Source organism: Phyllostomus discolor, chromosome 3 (genome assembly GCF_004126475.2).
Source record: "Phyllostomus discolor isolate MPI-MPIP mPhyDis1 chromosome 3, mPhyDis1.pri.v3, whole genome shotgun sequence".
Lineage (NCBI taxonomy): Eukaryota > Metazoa > Chordata > Mammalia > Chiroptera > Phyllostomidae > Phyllostomus > Phyllostomus discolor.
The window spans coordinates 112,658,766-112,678,532 of NC_040905.2; the positions used below are offsets into that span (position 1 = coordinate 112,658,766).

The following is a 19,767-nucleotide window of genomic DNA, read 5'->3' on the forward strand; positions in this document are numbered from 1 at the left end:
GTGCTCTGACCAGGGCCTTTTGGTTTGTAGGATGATACTGCACCTGAGCCACACTGGCCAAGGGAGATTAACATGTAATTTTAAGAAAGCACTGGCCTAATTCTGTGCTGGGCATTTTGACTACTTACATTTTTATTCTCAACTTTTGACTATTTATATATGAATCATTGTTTTGGCACTTAAAGTCGTAAACTGTTTGGGCACTTAAAACAACAGAGACCAAAATCCTAGAGATCATTTAAACAAGTGAAACTAATGTATAAACTAGAGTATGTTTACATTTTCACTTGTTTCCATGCTTTAAGGATTTGAAAGAAACTCATGTTGGGAAAAGTGTTCTATAGATTTTTCCAGTTATTATCTGTAGATAAGATAAATACTATCTATAGACATCCCCCCAGTATTTGTATATACTGATAACAATGGTACTTAAAACAATCTGCATTTGAAAATTTACTCCATACATTAACTTACCCTACAAACTATGTAGTTACATTGTGCTAACTTTAGGTACCCAGATGTACATCATCAGATTATGTGAAGTATTTCTCCTTTACAATTCCATGTTCATCAAACTGCTTCCTTCACACAGGGCAGAATGACAACTAGGCTCTTACAGTGAAAAGTAAATATCTGAATAATTTTGTATTTCTGGGGTGAATAAAGTTTGGACTAGATAATAAGATAGGGACAGCCTGGCATTAACATCTGTCACCCAGTGATTGCCATGGTGGTTGCAGCTGATTTGACTAGATGGATGACAATGCTATCTTCTGTGGGCCATGGTCATTTCTCAGAAAGGTATTAGGGTGAGTCCCTGGGCCCCTTCCCACTCCCCTCTAAAACCTCAGCATATCTCTGGCATTACTTTGGGACAGGCTCTAACGTATTAATTCTCTGTCCCAGTTACTGATGCTGATGTTTTTCAGGGATGGGAGTTAGTTACACGCAGAGCATAGGTTTCTGCAGCCACTCCATGGGCAGCCCATTCAGCCATCAGTGATTTGTCCCAGGCCAGTTTCCTCCATTGGGTTTACAATACTTATTTCCTGGATATTGCTGGACTTGAAACCCTGCTTGAACAAAAACTAAGAATTTGTTCAGGGTTTTAAAGCCATTTAGGTTCACATATAATTATCATGGCAATTTCATTTCAAAATGTATTCAGCGGTACTCTTCTGGCTAGTCCACAGTGGCTGTGTGTTTAATCATAAAATTAATTGGAATACTCAATTCCTAGTTTTACTTTTAAAAGGGAACTATTTGGCATGAAGGAGGTATCTCTTCTCCTATTGTTCTGATTGCCACTGAATTAGTTTATAGTTCCTGTACTTTGATTCTTTCTTGCCAGTGATAATCATGTCCTTCTGCACAAGGAATTTCTTTTCACTACATGGTATCAAGGGCTTCACAGAAATATTTAGAAAATAGTGAATAGCCAGAATATTACTGTAGTTCATTCAGGAAAAAAAGATAATACACAGCGGTGGGCAAATGTAGATTGAATTGCCAGACATCATTACCTAATAGATAAGTCATAAGTAAGGATACTAAATAATAGCAATAATACAAATAATACAATAATTATTAAATAATACAAGAATAAACTGGTTTTGCATACTTACAACCATGAACCTACTTTTGCCCACCCCTCTATGTAGGTATCTATTTTAAAACAGCAGTGTTCATCTCTTTGTTTCTGGTCAAAGTTTTTAATGTTGGCAGAATTCATTGATTGACTTAGTCCTAAACAAACAGGTCCCAGCAAGAAACTTTGATTAATCCAGTTGTTACCCACAGGGAATCTGTCATGTTCCTCATCAAAAAACTAAAAAGTTGTATAATCTTGATGCGTGTGCATGCCTTAAAGTTTTATGCCTTTACTATGTGTATTTCGCCAGTGAAATATAGCAGACAAAATGTTCAATATGTTTAAGATTAGAGCTAGAACTTGTGGGAGACCTATTTTAGTAATGAAGACAAACTGGCCAGGTGGTACCTGACTTAGTCATTTGTAGCCGAGTGTGTGTTTGTGCGTGTTTGTGCGTGCACACATGAGAGCATGAGTGAAGCTGCAAGCTGCCGCATCTCCTTCTGTACTCTTGGTTCAGTGTGGCACTCCAAGTCTCGTCATAGTGTCTTTAACACTAATCCTCTCAGCACCTTGTAGACATAGTTTTGAGCACTAAAACTGCATTTTACTGTGCTGCCGTCGCTACCTTATACTCATCCTTTTTGCTTGTATAAATCATCTCCATTCAGCTTGTTTATTTTTACAGTATCCTTGTGTGCCCATCTTGTTTTATATAGCATCAGCCTGCATTTTTTTTTATTTCTCATTTGTGTCCTTTCCAAACATTTAATAGTTTTTATTTTATTCTTATTTGCTGGCTTGAGCTGAGGCTCTGTATTATCTTACAAGAAATTGGGGTTATGGATAATTTCTCAAATGCAGATTGTGCTTTAAAGATTAACTCTCTAAATTTGCTAAACTTGGATTGTCACCAAGTCAGAGCAGTCGATCACTGAGTATCTCAGATTGGTGAATGATTGGTCCCAGTACCAAAAAGTTTAAAACAAAGCTTAGAATTGAAATTTTTAAGCCTTTAATTTTGTGCATGGATCTACATATATTGTATTATTTATACAATATATCACAGTTTTTTCTCTGTGTTTCTTATTGATAAATGGCTGGAAAGTCTTTGACCCCGATTGCATTTCTGTTAATTGTTTGTCTAGAAAATGGATTTGGTTTCATTTGTATTGTAATCTAATTAAGTGATTAACATGAGGAAAAAGACAGGGGAAAAAATCAAAACCAGTTTTGGGTGCTGAACATTTTTATACTTTTAAAGATCTGGCTTAAATATCAGAAATAAAATATCTCTGAATTGCTTTCAAGCATAAATTTTCTGTTTTGAAAAATAAGCTATTTCAGTTTAAGTTGCATTTTAAGGCCTTTTGTCAGACTGTTTTTGTTCAAAGTAAATTTTTTCCATATCAAGCCCTGAAATTATATTTGATTTTCTCTAAGTAATAACAAAATCCAAACTCCTAAATTTAAGCTCCTTACAATTCTAGTATTAACAACTCCTTGCAAACACTTGCATCTTGGAGCTGAACCGAGACCAGTCGTTGTTAGTGATGATGGCCTGATACGTGTGCAATGAGACCGAATGCTAATCAATGCTTTGCCTTGGCTTTCTGCTCTGTGTTGTCTTGGTGTTTGCGTCTTACCTCTATGTCTGTGCTATTTGTTCCCTTCCCTGTTCTCTAATCCTGCCCTTCCCCACCTGCCCCTGTTCCTCTCATTGTTCTCACTGACCCATCAATCAACCAACAACGTTCCCCTTTCGTCGTGGTGATCTGCCCTGCTCTGATTGGTGGCTTCGTTGCTTGGGTGGCTGTGTGTTATGATGGACCAGTTCACCCAAGTATGGCCTTCTTGCTGACAGGTATCATTTCTGTGAGAAGTGTTTCACAGAGATCCAGGGGGAGAATGTTACCCTGGGTGACGACCCTTCACAACCCCAGACGTAAGTACCATCCTGTCATTTTTCTCGGGGGCGACTCGTAATTGTTTTTTGTCTCTTGTCTGTGAGTAAAAGGGAAGCACCACTGCTGTTTTGACTTGTGTGTATTGTATTTTCTCATATTAACTATGCTCACTTTAACATGTAGCTGTTTTAGCCAAACACCAGTGCCACTTCTGTGTTCTTGCCTCCATTCAAGACTGCAACCCACCCATGTAGTTTGCTGCTCTCTCTTGACCTTGCCCTGACCCTTCTTTTAAAGCACTTGGCTTTTCCTAGTGGTTGTCACCCTCCATTTTGGGAAATTGTAAATTTTCTGTTACACTTAAGAAACCAAGTAACCCTATTCACAGAACTGGCAATAGCACAAAATAGGTCTTATGTAGTTACCTTCATCCTTTAGGTTATAAAGCTAATAAAACACAAATAATGAGCTCCCAGAGTGTGAATGTGTCTTCCTTTTAGGAGGCTTGACTCTTGCTCACTAGGTCCAGTGCAGATAGGCCTGAGGTGACTCATTCATTCCTTCACTGAGTCCATCTTTTCTTCCTGATGCCTATCCTGTGAAGTAGTTATTTTTCAGTGGTTAAATGTCCAGAATGTGGCGAGAAAAAGCAAATCCACAAAATTGGGTGGTCAGCTCATTTATATGCTTAAGATACTTAAAAACCTGCCAGCCACCATGTCTGCCCAGAATTACCAGTGTTCCATGTTACTCTTTTCTGTCCAAACTCTGCCACGATTTCTATCATGCTGGGTAGTCTGCTAGTATGATGCCCCCCAAAGGCAGCAGGGCTTCCCGATGAAGCAGTTTCCAGCAGTATAGGACACTTACTCTACAGATCAAGGTTACTTTATTCAAGTACAAAACAAAACATAGCTACTTGTAAGACATACAAACCAATATGACAGATATTCTACCTATTTCCTTTATTTTTATACCCCTTATATCCTAATCTTTTAGTCCCGTTGCATGATTAATAATTGTATAAATCTGTGAATCAGAAGTAACTCAAATATACACTGATCATAACAAAAGGACAGTAGAAAACAAACACTCAGCTCTTTAAGAATAATCCCAAGTACATATCAACCTTGTGTCATTGAGGAAATACTGTAATTAAAAGAGTTGGTTATACCAATATTAGTTATATTTAGTAGCCACTTACCATATAGATTTGATTGAAAATTAACAGGCTTGAATGTCAACACAATTTTGCCATCACATTTTGACTAGTCTTAGTTAAATCTTGTAGTAAATGTTGATGGTGGGTAGGAGGAAATGTTCCAAGGAAGGTAGAGAAAAATAAATGTTAGTGTTTTCTGTGGAATTGAATTTTATATGCCCATGTCATCATTGCATCTACCTGAGGTTTTAGCTGACCATTTACTTTTCATTTGAAGAACTAGTTATAAAATAGTATCCCAGAGACTATAATTCATACTCAACAGATAAATTCCATTAACATTTTTCTTTCTTTTTTTTTTTTCTAAAAAAGGACAATTTCAAAGGATCAGTTTGAAAAGAAGAAAAATGATACCTTAGATCCTGAACCGTGAGTATATAGCTCTTTCTTTCTGACTTTCAGCTTTTAGTTTCAGGTCAGGGAAGTTCATCCTTATGAACAGGTTTTGGGATGGGACATTGGAAGTACATTGCCCTGGTTGGAATTTTATTGTGTGGCATTATTTTAGATATAGATTATCCTTTAACCCACACAAAACGTGTGTCTTTGTAACATGCTCTCCAGTTACTGAATTTTAACAATGATAAGATGAGATGGATGTTTGGTTCTATTAGAACCTTTCTGATAGCTTGGTCATTGGTGTTTTTAAGAAGCCATTTATTGTGAATCTTTAGAAACCAAAGGTAGGAATATCGGGTGGAGTAGTGCTAATATCATAAAGGGAAATTTCAGAAAGAAAACCTCTTAGAAACCACTTTCTAAAAAATAGGTATTGGGGAGCCTGGTGTACATTCTTGCCACTGATCTGACTTTTTTCCATTGCTCATTGAGAATGCTGTGTCTGCAAAGTTTGCTCTGTGGTGGCCCCTAAAGAGGCTTCCAAGCTCCTTCAGTGTAACAACCCCTTTTAGATCCCCAAAGCTGAGTCCTGAAAGCACCCCAGTGTGCGGAGAGGCCCCTTGTGTTCTGTTGCTGTGGTGAATGCTCTTTCAGAGCTGCTTGGTGAGCGCAGGCACCATGGGATGTTTGGGAAAAGTGGCTGTGGTACATCCAGAACTGAGAAGCAGATCCTCCTCTCTATTGGCCCCAACCTCCCCAGCTCTAAGGAAACCAGTCACTGCAGTGGAAGACACAGACTCCCCACCCAGGCCTCATTTTGGAGCCTGACTTGACTGTTCAGAGCTTGCTTAGTTTCTCCTACTAGCAGTGTGCAGGCTGAGTACATGTTGACTGCCAGAGGTCCAGCCTGAGCAAAGTGCCTGGTGCATGAGGAGGTACTTTCCCAGATCTTTAATGACCATTGGATTGGTGTTTGTCCCAATTGTCCTTCTCCCTGTTCACGTTCTGTCCTTCCCTGCAGTTTTTCAGTTTCACTATAGTTTATATTCATTTTTCAATTTCAAGATGTACTACATTGGAATACTCAGTGCTGGGCAGAAGGTAACACACAGGTGAATCAAGGGGGCAGGGCTCTGTTCTTCAGTACAAGAGACAGGTGGATCATAGCACAGACAGCAGAAGGCAGTAAGATGGTGCAAAGGTTCGCAGCCCTGTCCCAGGGCATAAGGGTGTCCCAGAGAAGGTGACGCCCATCTAGAAGCAGGTGTTGGTAAAGGAAGAGTATTTTAGACACAAAGGAGTGAAAGAACACAGGATGTTCAACAACATTGCAGATAAGCTCAAGTGGTTGGTAGGTAGGAGATGTGGATAGAGCCCCTTGAGATGCTGAGGAAAGATACTAGGTACAGGGTCACTTATACTGCTCTTTGACATGTAGATGTCCTCCTGGATGTACTGGGGAGGCTTGGAGAGACATCATTGGCTTCTGATACGGAAAGATCACCCTGGATCTGTGAGGTGGATTCACCAGAGAGGAAGGCTTTGCTTCCTGGTAGGGAAGGGAGTCAGGAGACTCAGGAGCAGCTTAGGTGGGCGGTGGAAGGCCGACCTGAACAACGGCCTTCTCGTGGAAGGGACCGCACTGTGGGGATGAGGAAAAGGCTGGTGTGACAGCTTATGTAACTACATGAGCAAAAATACAGGAAAGGAAGCCAATCAATTGGTTAATATTTAATAGAAGGAGAAAGGTTAAAATTCAAAATGATAGAATGGGGTCTAGAACATACAATGTAATTTTTCACATTCCTATTCTACACATAGGAGGGAAAGGTTAAGAATAGGGCATCTTTGGAGTAGGCACAGAAACTGAAGTTACTGCCTTCTGACCTTTTAAATTCTTAACCCAGGGATGAGTTCAACTGCCGAAATTTCAGAGAAGGAGCTGGTTGGGGGTGATGGAGCACTTGAGGAGGGAGCGAAGGTTCAGAACAGCCACCAGTTAGAGTGGGGGGTGGGGAGGAGGGCAACACAGTGCAGGATTGCCAGAGAATATTTAAGACAAGCCAGTTAATGGTGCTGCTGTTTTGTATGTGTGTCTTCCTCCAGTAGACAGGAACAGAAAAGCTGGGTTAGACTCTATTTGTGGTTGAAGCCTTGCTCAGCAAGGACAGTGGAAGGATCAGGGGCTTGATAGACAACAAATGAGAGCGTGTGTCAGGTTACAGGGCTCTTGGCATCCAGGCTGATTGGAAGAGCCTGAACCCAAGAGAATTTGGGGGAAATGTGGTACTTTCTTGCCCCTTAAGGCTTCTATCAGGTGTAATTTGTGGTGATGCTGAGGAAGTGCCTGAAAAAATAGGCTGACCTTCAATCATGCTGGTGATTAAGATTTTCAAATGAGTTTGGGTGGGAGTGTGGCAGGGGGCAAGCAGCTCAGTGTGTCCTTTTGCTCTCCAGTATGTACTTGAATAAGGACAGTCACCAGTCAGCTTGGGACTTCCCACCTTTGTGGCTGACTCAGAGCAGATATATCCTGTGCCTAGGTCTAAGAATAAGTGTTTATAATTCTGAAAGTACTGTTCTCTGTTACTTGAGTCAGTTTAGGCTTGTGCAGTTACATAGAGCAGGCATTGGTCTTCAAGATGTGCAGTAATGTCAGAAATCGTGGCCCATAAAATGTGCCTTTGTCATAGGACTTTTTAAAAGTAGAGTTTCATTCCTAGTTGCAAAGGAGATTGGGAGAAGAGCGGAATGAGGCATTTGTACAAAAGGGCAAAAGTCAGCTTTTTCTATGGAAAATATACTGATGAATTATTTTAAAATACAGCTGAATCAATCAACAGGTGCACTGATGCTAGACACTCAAAGTAATCAAGAGGACAGGTTGTAAACACAGTACACAAGCTCCTACAGACCACTCTGTTGTGTGGTTCTGCGAGCATTTCAGTGTGCTTTCTTTGTCTTCCAGTTTTGTTGATTGCAAGGAATGTGGCCGGAAGATGCATCAGATTTGTGTTTTACATTATGATATCATTTGGCCATTGGGGTAAGTAATCTCCTGTGATCTTGGGAAAGAGAAAGCAGTTTTACACAGTGGAGGGGAGGGTGCCTGCTGCTGCTGCATGTCATTCAATGTTGTCAGCGAGAATTCATCAATTAAGATGGATGGCAACTGGTTCTAAATTTTTTAAGTCTTTAAGTGGTTGCCTGCTTTAGGAATTACAGAATCAAAACAGTCTGCCTCTTTACTTTTGTATAATGATGTGATTTAACTGCCAACAAGGTATCTTAGTGTTACATTTCACTGGTTTGGCAACATATACTGTTTTTTATAATCTGATCACACCCATTATGTTTTTGCAGCTTTGTGTGTGACAACTGCTTGAAGAAAACTGGCAGAACTCGAAAAGAAAACAAATTCAGTGCTAAGCGTAAGTTGTGGAAGGATTTCTGTTTCCTGGTCTGTAGGTTGTAGAAACTTACATAATTATCCCAGTTTTCCTTTGGTTCCTTGGAACACGTCACTTGTCCAGTGTTTTTATGTTTGTTTTCTAACACTTCGTATTTTGTCTTCCCCTTGAAGAGCATAATTTGTCCTGATCATTATATCAAAGTCAGCTTTATGAACAGTCCGTGTTGTAGATGAAAGTTTAGAAAGCCTAAATATATAGTAAACTGGAATTCTGAGAGAAAATTTGTCAGCAGATCATTCTCAAGTAGCTTAGAAGTAAGACCTTCCCCCAAACACACACACACACACACACACACACACACACACACACAGATATTCTCTCTGAGCAACACAATTAGCCCTGAGCCCGTATATGGGCAGCTGCTTGCCCATCACTAGATGTAGACCCTGCTGTTGTGAGGAGTGCCCGTCTTGGGTTTCCTGAGGATTGGCCACCATCCACCCAGCACTGGCAGGAGCCTGGTCTACACAAAGATTTGTTGGGAATGTCAGTCACTACTGCATTTAGAGTGATAGCAATCTGTTGTCTTTATGATAGCAATCTGTTACTACTAAAAGTAACTGGTGTCTTTATGATAGCAATCTGTTACTACTAAAAGTAACTTTTCATAGGTAGTTGTGATTTTAATAGATAACATTTTTTAAAAGTATACAATATGTAACCTTTGTCCACTTGGCTCTCAAGTACTAGGGTCCGCCTTCTACCACATGGTGTTCCCAGGCTGGCCTTGTGGTGAGTTAATGGTGCACCTGAATAGGAAGCCACCTGTAGCAGCACCTTAGAGTGCACCTGTCCGGTGTTCCCTGCAGTTCTCATTTTTCCAGCAAGACAGGTGACTGGCACACTGCTCAGGGAGTTTCCAACAAGACCCAGGCCATCTGAAGTGCTGGGAGTAGAAGAGAGATGATGGGATGGAGGGAGAGGTCACTCGCTGGAGGCAAAGAAGAAGCTACTCTATAGGCTACCAAGTCATTGTCAATTCAAGGTCGAATACTGTAGTTAATAAAGTCCGCAGTTGTCCTATAATTTAAATTCACTCTTGTAAAACATTTTTGAAATATTGATGAAACTCATTGTAACATTTCTGTGTAGGTTAGGGTTTCTCAACTGAGCCACTGTTGATATTCGGGACCAGATAATTCTTTGTTATGGTGGCTGTCCTGTGCTTTGTAGAATTTTAGCAGTATCCCTGGTGGCAACCCACTAAATCTCAATAACCCCACCCCCAGCCTCACCCTCATGAGTGGTGACCATCAGAAATGTCTCCAGACCTTGCCAGGTGTGCCCTGGGGGCACAGTTGCCCCCAGATGAGAACCCCTACTTTAGAGTGTCTGTTCCAAGTGAGATTACTAAAGCAATCTAGAGCAATCAGCAACTTTGAAACACTTGCCTAGGGCAGAGCTTCAGTGATCTAATTAAATTGCTAGGAGAGCTAGGCCTCACTAGGAGAGTAGCTTCAGTCAGAAGGCACAGGATTAGAGCAGGGTGCGGGTCACAGAGGAACTGGAGAGCTGGCCTATCTCTGACCCCACCCCAGTGTCCAGAGAATGGTAGAGAAAGACATGTAGACCATTGGTAGATGAGCTTTAGGGTCTAAGATACAGAACACTTGCTTACAGAAAAGGACCTTAGAAATCTAGTGTCACCCCTTTTTTTGGAATAGTCTGCGAGGGTTTGTAGATCACAAAGGAAAAGTTGCCTCATTCATATTTGCTCTGACTACTGGAAATGTCTTCCAGCTGCTAGTCAGTGAATGATATTCACAACTGACCTTCCACTCAAAGCCACTTCCCTACTTTACACCACACACAACTCAGCTTCAGGTGGTTGAAGGGGAGAAGGAAACGCTGCGAATGCACTCAAGGTTGCAGTAAGAGTATTTTTATTGTGCTGGGTGATAAAAAGCCTTCTTTACCAAAAAAAAAAAAATAGAACCCAGGGTGAGAAAGCAATAGGCTAAAGGATTTGATCACATAGAGAAAAATAAAAGCTTCCTCACCACCCATCTCATGGACAGAAATGTACATTGAATGCCCATGGTGGGATATACAATTTGTAATGTTCATTTTAGACCCAGCAATTTCATTTTTCACATATCCTACAAAGATATTTGCACACATATAGATGGTACAAGGACACTCTTTAGGGCATCATGGTGACAGGTGATGGGAAAGCGGGAACAAGTGGCTAAATAAAAGGATGGGGCCACAGTGCAAAAAACTAGGAAGTGGTGTAAGAAGGAGGCAGAAGAGTGTGCACTGACTGCAAAGAGGTTGCAGCCATGATATCTGGGGGAAGAGCTTGTATAAATACTGGGGGACCTGAAATACACCTCTGTATGCATCGCATGGGTGAGAATCACCCGACTTTCACCCAGGAAAAACTGCATCCCCAGTATTGCATCTCTGAGCTTATGCTGGCTGCTCCCCATGTCCTCCATGTCATACCCCTTCCCATGGGAGAACTACTCTCCAGCCCTCTTTACATTTTCACAGTGCTCGGCTTGGTGCTCATAACAACATTGTTGTAAGTTGTCTTGTTTAAGTACCTGTCTCTTTAGTGCAGGTAACTTGGGTGGTTTGAAGAAAAAAGTAAAGATCTAATTTTAAAGGTCCTTTGTTTGCTTTTTGAAAACTCTAGTGTGTGGGGTGATACTTTCACAAGGGAAGGGGGATTCTCTCACTATGGTGGCCCTTCTTAGCTATGTCCTCCCCCCTTCTGGATAGGAAGCCACCTCATAAGGGAATAAAATGTACTCAGCAGCAGCATGGAGGGGGATGGAGGAACATGGGCAAGAACATGACACTTGACTTGAGGGGCTTCACAAAGAAGAGACAGGATGGCCTGTGGGTCCCTTGCAGCTAATGCTGCATTTCTCAGGATAGTTGTCTCAGCCATGGGGTATGCAGAATAGAAGGAGTCCAGAACGTGACCACACGGCTGTGTACAGGGTACATCTTCATCAGGGTATGAAATAGGTCACAAATCCACTGCCCCTATTATTACAGCTATTCAAGTTTTATTTTCCTGTGGGGTTTTTATTTCATTGCCATTGTATGTTTTTTTTTTTTTTACAATCACTTTTCTTGAGTATACCTTATCAAAAAAATCTACCATTGGCCCTGGCTGGCGTAGCTCAGTGGATTGAGCGCGGGCTGGGAACCAAAGTGTCCCAGGTTCGATTCCCAGCCAGGGTACATTCCTGGGTTGCAGGCCATAACCCCCAGCAACCACACATTGATGTTTCTCTCTCTCTCTCTCTCTCTCTCCTTCCCTCTCTAAAAATAAATAAATAAAATCTTTAAAAATAAAAAAAATAAAAAATAAAAATCTACCATTGATAGGTTTATTGCAGAAAATGGAATTTAGAAAGTTAGTCTAAATTTTCCATATATTCTTGGCCTCAGTAAGGAATCGTCTAAAATCCCAAATAGCTTTTTTTAAAAAAACTTCTCATTAATGTTGTGAATATTTAAAAAGTCAATAAACATAAAGAAGAAAACATTGCCCTGGCTGGTGTGGCTCAGTGGATTGAGCACCAGCCTATGAACTGAAAGATCACTGGTAAGATTCCCAGTCAGGGCACATGCTTGGGTTACAGGCCAGTTCCCCAGTTGGGGATGTGTAAGAGGCACTCACACATTGATGCTTCTCTCCCTCCCCTTCTCTCTAAAAAAAAAGAAAATATCTTTAAAATCCCATTATATATAAATAATTATTGTGAACCTTGTGCTGCTCTTACTACTAGTCTTTTTTCCCCATGTGCAAAGAGTTTTTTTATGCTATGACTAATATTTTGCCCCTGTGTAGCTTGCTGTATATACCCTGTCACTGTGGCCATGCCTGGAGCATTCCCTGGGAGAGGGGGTTACAGAGAAGAGGAGCCTACCCAGGAGCAGAGCAGGGCTGGTTTGGTACTGAGACAGTGTCAGTGCTCCTGCCATGATAGGAACACTCAGGGCTTAGTTGGCAGTGGAATGTCCTGTGTGCTGTTTCTTAACTCTGCAGTGAGGACTGTCCTCAAAGCTGGGCAAGAAGAGGAAAGCAGGTCATGGAACACATTTGCACCATCCCTGCCCTCCTCCAGGGAAAGCAGTGGCAGGCCCCCCACTTCATTAGCGTTCTTGCCTTAAGACACAGCTGTGACTCTAAGCAGCCACGTGCAAGCACTCAGGACCAGATCTCTACTTCACCAAGGCCTGGGGAATAGGGAGGCAGAGAGCTGGTGGGCACAGCATGGCTCTCCTCGTGCCTGCTTCCCTACTTCGCCCCATAGCCCATCATCTTTCAGATCCAGGTCTACCTTCCTGTCTCTTCTACCTCTTATGGTTTGAAAAAGGTAAAAATATCTTGCCCTGGCTGGTGTAGTTCAGTGTATTGAGTGCTGGCCTACAAACTGAAAGGTTGCCATTTTGATTCCTAGTCAGGGCACATGCCTGGGCTGCGGGCCAAGTCCCCAGTTGGAGGCATGAGAGAGGCAACCTAATGATGTTTCTCCAGGTTTCTCCAGTGTGTGTTTCCCCACACATTGTTTCTCTCCCTCTCCTTCTCTCTTCCCCTCTCTCTAAAAATAAATAAATAAAAATAATTTTAAAGGGATGGAAATAATGTGGGCACTTGATGGCAATTTTCAGGGTATAAAGTGCCTGAGATTCCAGAGTACCCCTTTCCCTCATAAAACTCTCACCTCATAGTACAGAACAGCAGAACAGCTCCCTTCTGGATTTAGAGAGCATTAATTCTGAAAATATATTAGACTACCCAAAAGGAAAAAATGGATTCTATGGCCTCAGTTGCTGCCTTCATAGCCCTTCCAAAGCCCTCTCATCTCTTCTTCTAAACTTTCCAGGACTGCAGACCACACGATTGGGAAACCATTTGGAAGACCGAGTCAACAAGTTTTTACGGCGACAGAATCATCCAGAAGCTGGGGAGGTCTTTGTCCGAGTGGTAGCCAGCTCAGACAAGACTGTGGAGGTCAAGCCCGGGATGAAGTCACGGTTCGTGTACAGACATTGTGCCATTTTCTAAAGCAGCACTGTTCTAGTCCTTGCCTCACCTGGTTAACAAAAAGCCCCACTTTCTGGCAAAGCTTTTTGTATAACTTACAGGCTTTCCATGGTTAGGGTATAGCAGGCCCTTTTCTCTATCCCAAATTCATTAGAGGTGGTAAAATTTCTGGCCAAGTGAAACAGTGTCACAAAGAATGGGATCATGGATCCATGCTTCCCCAGGCTGGTGGGATGCGTTCTGGGCTGGTAGTCAGAAGAGGTGACAGGCCTTGGTCTTCTGTGTCCTGAGTGGGTTTAGAGCAGGAGATTTAGGTTGTAAATAATGACGTGCGCAAACATCAGATTCTGACTTTTATTTCAGGTTTGTGGACTCTGGGGAAATGTCTGAATCTTTCCCATATCGAACCAAAGCGCTCTTTGCTTTTGAGGAAATTGACGGAGTAGATGTGTGCTTCTTTGGGATGCATGTCCAAGAGTATGGCTCTGATTGTCCCCCTCCAAACACAAGGTAGTCCTCTCTCTCCTTTCAGGGGGTGTCATGCTGTGTTACAACAGACTCAGGATCTGTGTGTCTGAAAGGACCTGTGTGTTTTAGAACTTGGTTTAAATTAAATAATCCATGCTTGATTAACCAAAGTAGCTAGTTCAGGTTCCCTCTAAGCCAGTGGGAAGTGAAGCATTTTTGTGACTGTTTCAAGCATGTTTTGTGTTTCGAGTATTCGTGGGTCCTGGTTCTGGTCTTGCCTGTTGTCCCTATCTTACCTGGACCAGGTAGACCCACAGAGAATAGAGTAGAGGCCACTCCCATGAGCCTGGACATTTTCTTAATGCCCCTAGAAAAATGAAATATCTCTGCAAAGAGTTCTTTCATGTTCATTCTAGAATCTGGGTGAGAGGGAATTGAAAATAGCTTTTCTTAGTTTGCCCTTATCTTTCCATGGTTCTCCATGGTGAGTGATGCCATTGCTTCTCAGTTTAGTGATGAAATTGGACTCCATTTATTAACTGACAGGCAGTTGTTTATGGGAGGTTTCTTATATCCTGTTTGTGGCCAGTGTAAATGCTATCAAAACAAAATTTATTTCTGTAGCTTGTTTTTTTTGGATGTTTGCTTTCAATTTAGGGGATACCCTGAACTTCCAGTTAATTTCTCTCTCCACCCCCAGGCGTGTGTACATATCTTATCTGGACAGTATTCACTTCTTCCGGCCTCGATGCCTTCGGACAGCCGTTTACCATGAGATTCTTATTGGATATTTAGAGTATGTGAAGAAATTGGGGTAAGTTTCATTCAGATTATCCAGAACTAATAAAGCCTTCATTTTTAATTTTTCCTGTACATTTATTTTGTGAAAGTATGGGAGTGTTTAAGTTTTAGTTTAACATCGTTAGCTGGATTCCAAAGTCTCCAGAGCTCCTCACCATAGTGCATGTGCTTTTCCTGCCTTCTGTGTTCTTTTCATTATTATTCCATTCTGGTCTCTCTTAAAAAAATTACTGAATCATATTTTATATATTATAAAATTCACCTGTTTAAGGTGTACACTTCACTGACTTTCAGTAACTTTGTGGAGTGGTGTAGTCATCACCATAAATCAGTCTCAGAACATTGTCATCCCCCAATAAGATCCCTGTGCCTATTTGCTATTAATCCCTGTTCCACATCTTCCCCCAGTCACCACTGATCTAGTTTCTGTCCTCATAAATGTGTCTTTTTTTGGATATTTCATATGAATGGAATCTTATAAGATGTGGTTTCTTGTGTCTTCTTTCTCTAGCTCTGATCTCATGTTTTAGATCTGTCATATTCCTTTCCCAAATTTGAAAACGTTCGAGGTATTTGACTGAAGTGTCTTAACTTCAACCCTTAGTGGGAAATAAATACCCAACTGCCTTTTCTGTGTGCAGAAGAAAGTAGTTAGGAAATCCATTGTGTTCCTGAGAAGCCATTTCATATACCTGATGAGTCTCTTGTCTTCCCAGACTTTCTCCTGTGCTCACAGGTTCTCTTGCAGCCTGGGCCCCTTTCCAACATGCTCACCCTAAGAAGGGAGCATCTTAGGGCTGACTTCCAGGCATGCATTTGGGCACTCTAGAGATCTTTGACCTTACCCACACATCCCCCTCTCCTAGCACACTAGTTTGGAACCCCTCTCAACATCTTACACATTCTGCCACAAGCACTCTGGTCATTTCTTTGCTCTCTCTTTTCTTTATAGTTATTTCTATCCTTGCTTTGGCCCCTGTCCTCAGCTGTACTTGAAGGCAGGGACAGTTTCACTTAGCCCTTTAATCTGAATTATGTATATGTGTCCTGCAGGTATGTGACAGGACATATCTGGGCCTGTCCCCCTAGTGAAGGAGATGACTACATCTTCCATTGCCACCCCCCTGATCAAAAAATCCCAAAACCGAAGCGCCTGCAGGAGTGGTACAAGAAAATGCTGGACAAGGCTTTTGCAGAGCGAATCATCCATGACTACAAGGTACCGGGTGCTTGCTATAGGAGGGTGTGCAGTGGGTTTGTCACCACTGATTTCCATACCTTCATGTATCTTCCTCTCACACTCACACGTTAGAATTGTGTTCACTTACGGAGATTAGAAAGCAAAAAAGTAAAAGTAAAAAATGGAGAAGCATTTAATCTGCAGTCTGTCAAGATCTTTTAGTTGGCAGTCTGAAAGCTTTGTGTTGCCTGTTTAAATTGTCCAGTCTTGGCCATTGTGCATCATGGGGATATGCTGCACCAGCATCCTCTTCAATGTCATAGCCCTATACCATCCCCTGCTCGGAAGCTTTGCTTGGGTCTGCTTGTCTCACTGCTGTTCTTTGTTCACTCTCCAGGACATTTTCAAACAAGCAACTGAAGACAGGCTCACCAGTGCCAAGGAACTGCCCTATTTTGAGGGTGACTTCTGGCCCAATGTGTTGGAGGAGAGCATTAAGGAACTAGAACAAGAAGAAGAAGAGAGGAAGAAGGAAGAGAGCACCGCAGCCAGTGAAACAACGGAGGTAAAGCCCCAACATCCCCACCACTGCGCCCTTCTGGAAAGCTTGCTGGCCCAGATAAGTGTGCTGACAGCTGAATTCTGGCAGAATGGAGAGAACTTGTGCTGTTGAGTTCATATGATGTGGCATTCTTTGTGGTAGAGTTTTCACACATAACCTTACCTTGTCACCACACACAGCAGGTCTGTGGCCTGGGAGCACAACCCACACTGGTTATTGGGTGAGCTGGCATGTGGGCACTGGAGACACATCACCTAATAGAAGAGGATGGGAAGTGCTTGCTCTGTCATCTCTGGGCAGAACAGATAAGGAGGGCTAACACATGGAAAGGTGAGAGATGTGGGCACCAGGCCAGGGAGCCCAGAACAGACAGAAACAAATGGATGCATCACAGTCAGGAACCAGTCAACTGATTTAAAACCATACAGCCCTGGCCAGTGTAGTACATTTGGTTGGAGCATTGCCCTGTAAACTGAAAGGTGGTGGGTTCACTTCTGGGTCAGCGCACATGCCTGGGTTGCAGGTTTGGCCCTGGTTGAAGTACATATAAGAAGCAACCCATCAATATTCTTCTCCTAATCTCTCTCCTTCCTTTCCCCTCTAAGCATGTCCTCCAGTGAGGATTTTTTTTTTTTTTTAAAGAACTTTACAACCCTGGCCAGTGTGGCTCAGTTGACTGGAGTGTCGCCCACAGCCAAACGGTTTGCAGTTTTGATTCCTGGTTTAGGCATGTATTGATTCCCTTACCTGGGCACACACAGAAAGTAACCAGTTGGTGATTCTGTCACATCACTCTTTCTCTCCCTTCATCTCTACTTTCCTTCATCTCTCCCTCCTTTTTTCTAAAAAGCAATGAAAAAATGTCCTCAGGTGAGGATAAAATAATAATAAAAAATAATAAAGGACACATGGACAATAACGGGGGAGGGAAATGGGAGGGAGGTGGGAAGGGCTGAGAGGTGGGCTGGGATGGGAGTAAAAGGCAGAAAACTGTACTTGAACAACAATTTAAAAAAATACAATTCAAAAAATAATAATAAATAGTTCCAGCCAAGATGCAGACATGGGTAGATATACTTCACTTCCTCACACAACCTAAAGAAGGGTAACAACCAATTTAAAAACCAAAAACAACCGGATGTCATTTTTCTCTGTCAAGAAAAGTGAACTGTATGGAAGTCCAACAACCAAGGAGTTAAGAAGAAACTTTCATCCAGACTGGTAGGAAGAACAGAGAGGACATGTGGCAGGGCAGCAGCTGGAGGACCAGACGGTCCCATAGTCGTGTGTGGATAAGCCAGGAGGAGAAACTGGGGAGAGAGAGAGACTATGCAACCCAGGGTGCCAGTGTGGGAAAATAAAGCCTCAAAACCTCTTGCTGTAAAAACTTGTGGGGGTTGAGGTGACGAGAGAAACTCCCAGTCTCACAGGAGTGTCCATTGTAGGGGCCCAGAGGGTCCTAGAATGTACACAAGCCCTCCCACCCAGGAATCAGCACCAGGGCAGCTCCTGAAGGGGCACATTTTGCTTGTGGAAAGTGTGGGGGAAGTGACCAAAAGCCGGAGCAAGCAAGCAGAGTTGTTCCCTCCCTCATCCCTCCCTTACATACAGTGCCACAGTGCAGTGATGTGGGTTGCCCCATCCTGGTGAATACTAAGGCTCTGCCCCTTGCAAAATAACAGGTGCACCAAGACAAAGAAATATGGTCCAAATGAAAGAACAGATCAAAGCTCCAGAAAAAGAACTAAGTGATGAGGAGATGGCCATACTATCAGATGCAGAGTTCAAAACACTGGCAGTCAGGATGCTCACAGAAATGATTGAGTATGGTTGCAAAATACAGGAAAAAGTAAAGGTTTTGAAAAGTGACAGGAAAACACAGAGAACCAACAGTGAAGAGAAGGAAACCAGGATTCAAATCAATGATTTGGAACAAAGGGTAGAGATAAACGTTCAACCAAAACAGAATGAAGTAACAAGAATTCAAAAAACTGAGGAGAGGCTTAGGAACCTATGGGACAACCTAAAACGTTCCAACATCTGAGTTAGGAGTGCCAGAAGGAGAAAAGGAAATGTGAGGAATTGGAATTTTATTTGAAAAAGTAATGAGAGAAAACTTCCCCAGTCTTGTGAAGGAAATAGGCATAGAAGCCCAGGAAGCTCAGAGAAGCTCAAAGAAGTTGGGCCCAAAGAGTAACACACCAAGACACATCTTAATTAAATGACCCAATGTTAAAGATAAGGAGAGAATCTTAAAAGCAGCAAGAGAAAAGGAGACAGTTACCTACAAAGGAGTTCCCGTGAGACTGTCAGCTGATTTCTCTTGAAAGAAACCTTGCAGGCAAGGGGGGGGGGGGTGGAAAGAAGTATTCCAAGTCATGAAAGGCAAGGACCTATGTCCAAGATTATTCTTTCCAGCAAAGCTATCATTTATAATGGTAGGGCAGATTGAGTGCTTCCCAGATAAGGTCAAGTTAAAGGAGATCATCATCATCAAGCCCTTTTTATATGAAATGTTAGAGGAACTTACCTAAGAAAAAGAAGATCAAAACTATGAATAGTAAAATGACATCAAACTCAAAATTCTCAACAACTGAACCTTTAAAAAAAAAGAAAAAAAAACAACTAAACAAACTAGAACAGGAATAGAACCACAGAAATGGAGATCACCTGAGGGTTATCAGCAAGGGAGTGGGGTGGGGAGGTACAGAGAATAAGTAGCATAAATGGTAGGTAGAAAATAGGGGGAGGTTAAGAATAGTATAAGAAATGGAGAAGCCAAAGAACTTGTATGTACAACCAATGGACATGAACTAAGGAGGGGAGGGAATGCTGGTAGGAAGGGGGTACCAGGCAGGAGAGGGATAAAGGAGAGAGAAAAATGGGACAACTGTAATAGCATAATCAATAAAATATACTTAAAAATAATAAAAATAAAGGAGCCCTGGCTGGTGGTGGTTCAGTGGATTGATCACCCAACTGCAGAATAAAAGATCACCAGTTCAATTCCCACACATGTCTGTTTTGCAGGCCAGGTCCCTGGTTGGGGGCATGCAACAGACAACTGATCAATGTTTCTCTCTCTTTCTCCTTCCTTTACTCCTCTCTAAGAAAATGATAATAATAAGTAAATAAAATCTTTTAAAAATATTAAAAGAGTACTTTACAAACTAAACATACCCACAACTTCCTGTGGTGTCTGCACTCATGCAC

At 42.0% G+C, this 19,767-nt stretch overlaps 1 protein-coding gene across 1 annotated transcript in view; it reads left to right on the plus strand.

Moving 5' to 3' along the window:
* The window catches only part of LOC114495032 (CREB binding protein), a 157,134-nt gene that overhangs the window by 125,300 nt on the left and 12,067 nt on the right, over nucleotides 1–19,767 (plus strand). Inside the window, exons 20-28 of the mRNA XM_028510221.2 lie at nucleotides 3,456–3,536; nucleotides 5,033–5,089; nucleotides 8,028–8,105; nucleotides 8,423–8,490; nucleotides 13,383–13,533; nucleotides 13,907–14,053; nucleotides 14,712–14,825; nucleotides 15,866–16,031; nucleotides 16,390–16,557. Coding sequence (XP_028366022.1) covers nucleotides 3,456–3,536; nucleotides 5,033–5,089; nucleotides 8,028–8,105; nucleotides 8,423–8,490; nucleotides 13,383–13,533; nucleotides 13,907–14,053; nucleotides 14,712–14,825; nucleotides 15,866–16,031; nucleotides 16,390–16,557 — 1,030 coding nt within the window. The remainder of the gene's footprint in view (nucleotides 1–3,455; nucleotides 3,537–5,032; nucleotides 5,090–8,027; nucleotides 8,106–8,422; nucleotides 8,491–13,382; nucleotides 13,534–13,906; nucleotides 14,054–14,711; nucleotides 14,826–15,865; nucleotides 16,032–16,389; nucleotides 16,558–19,767) is intronic.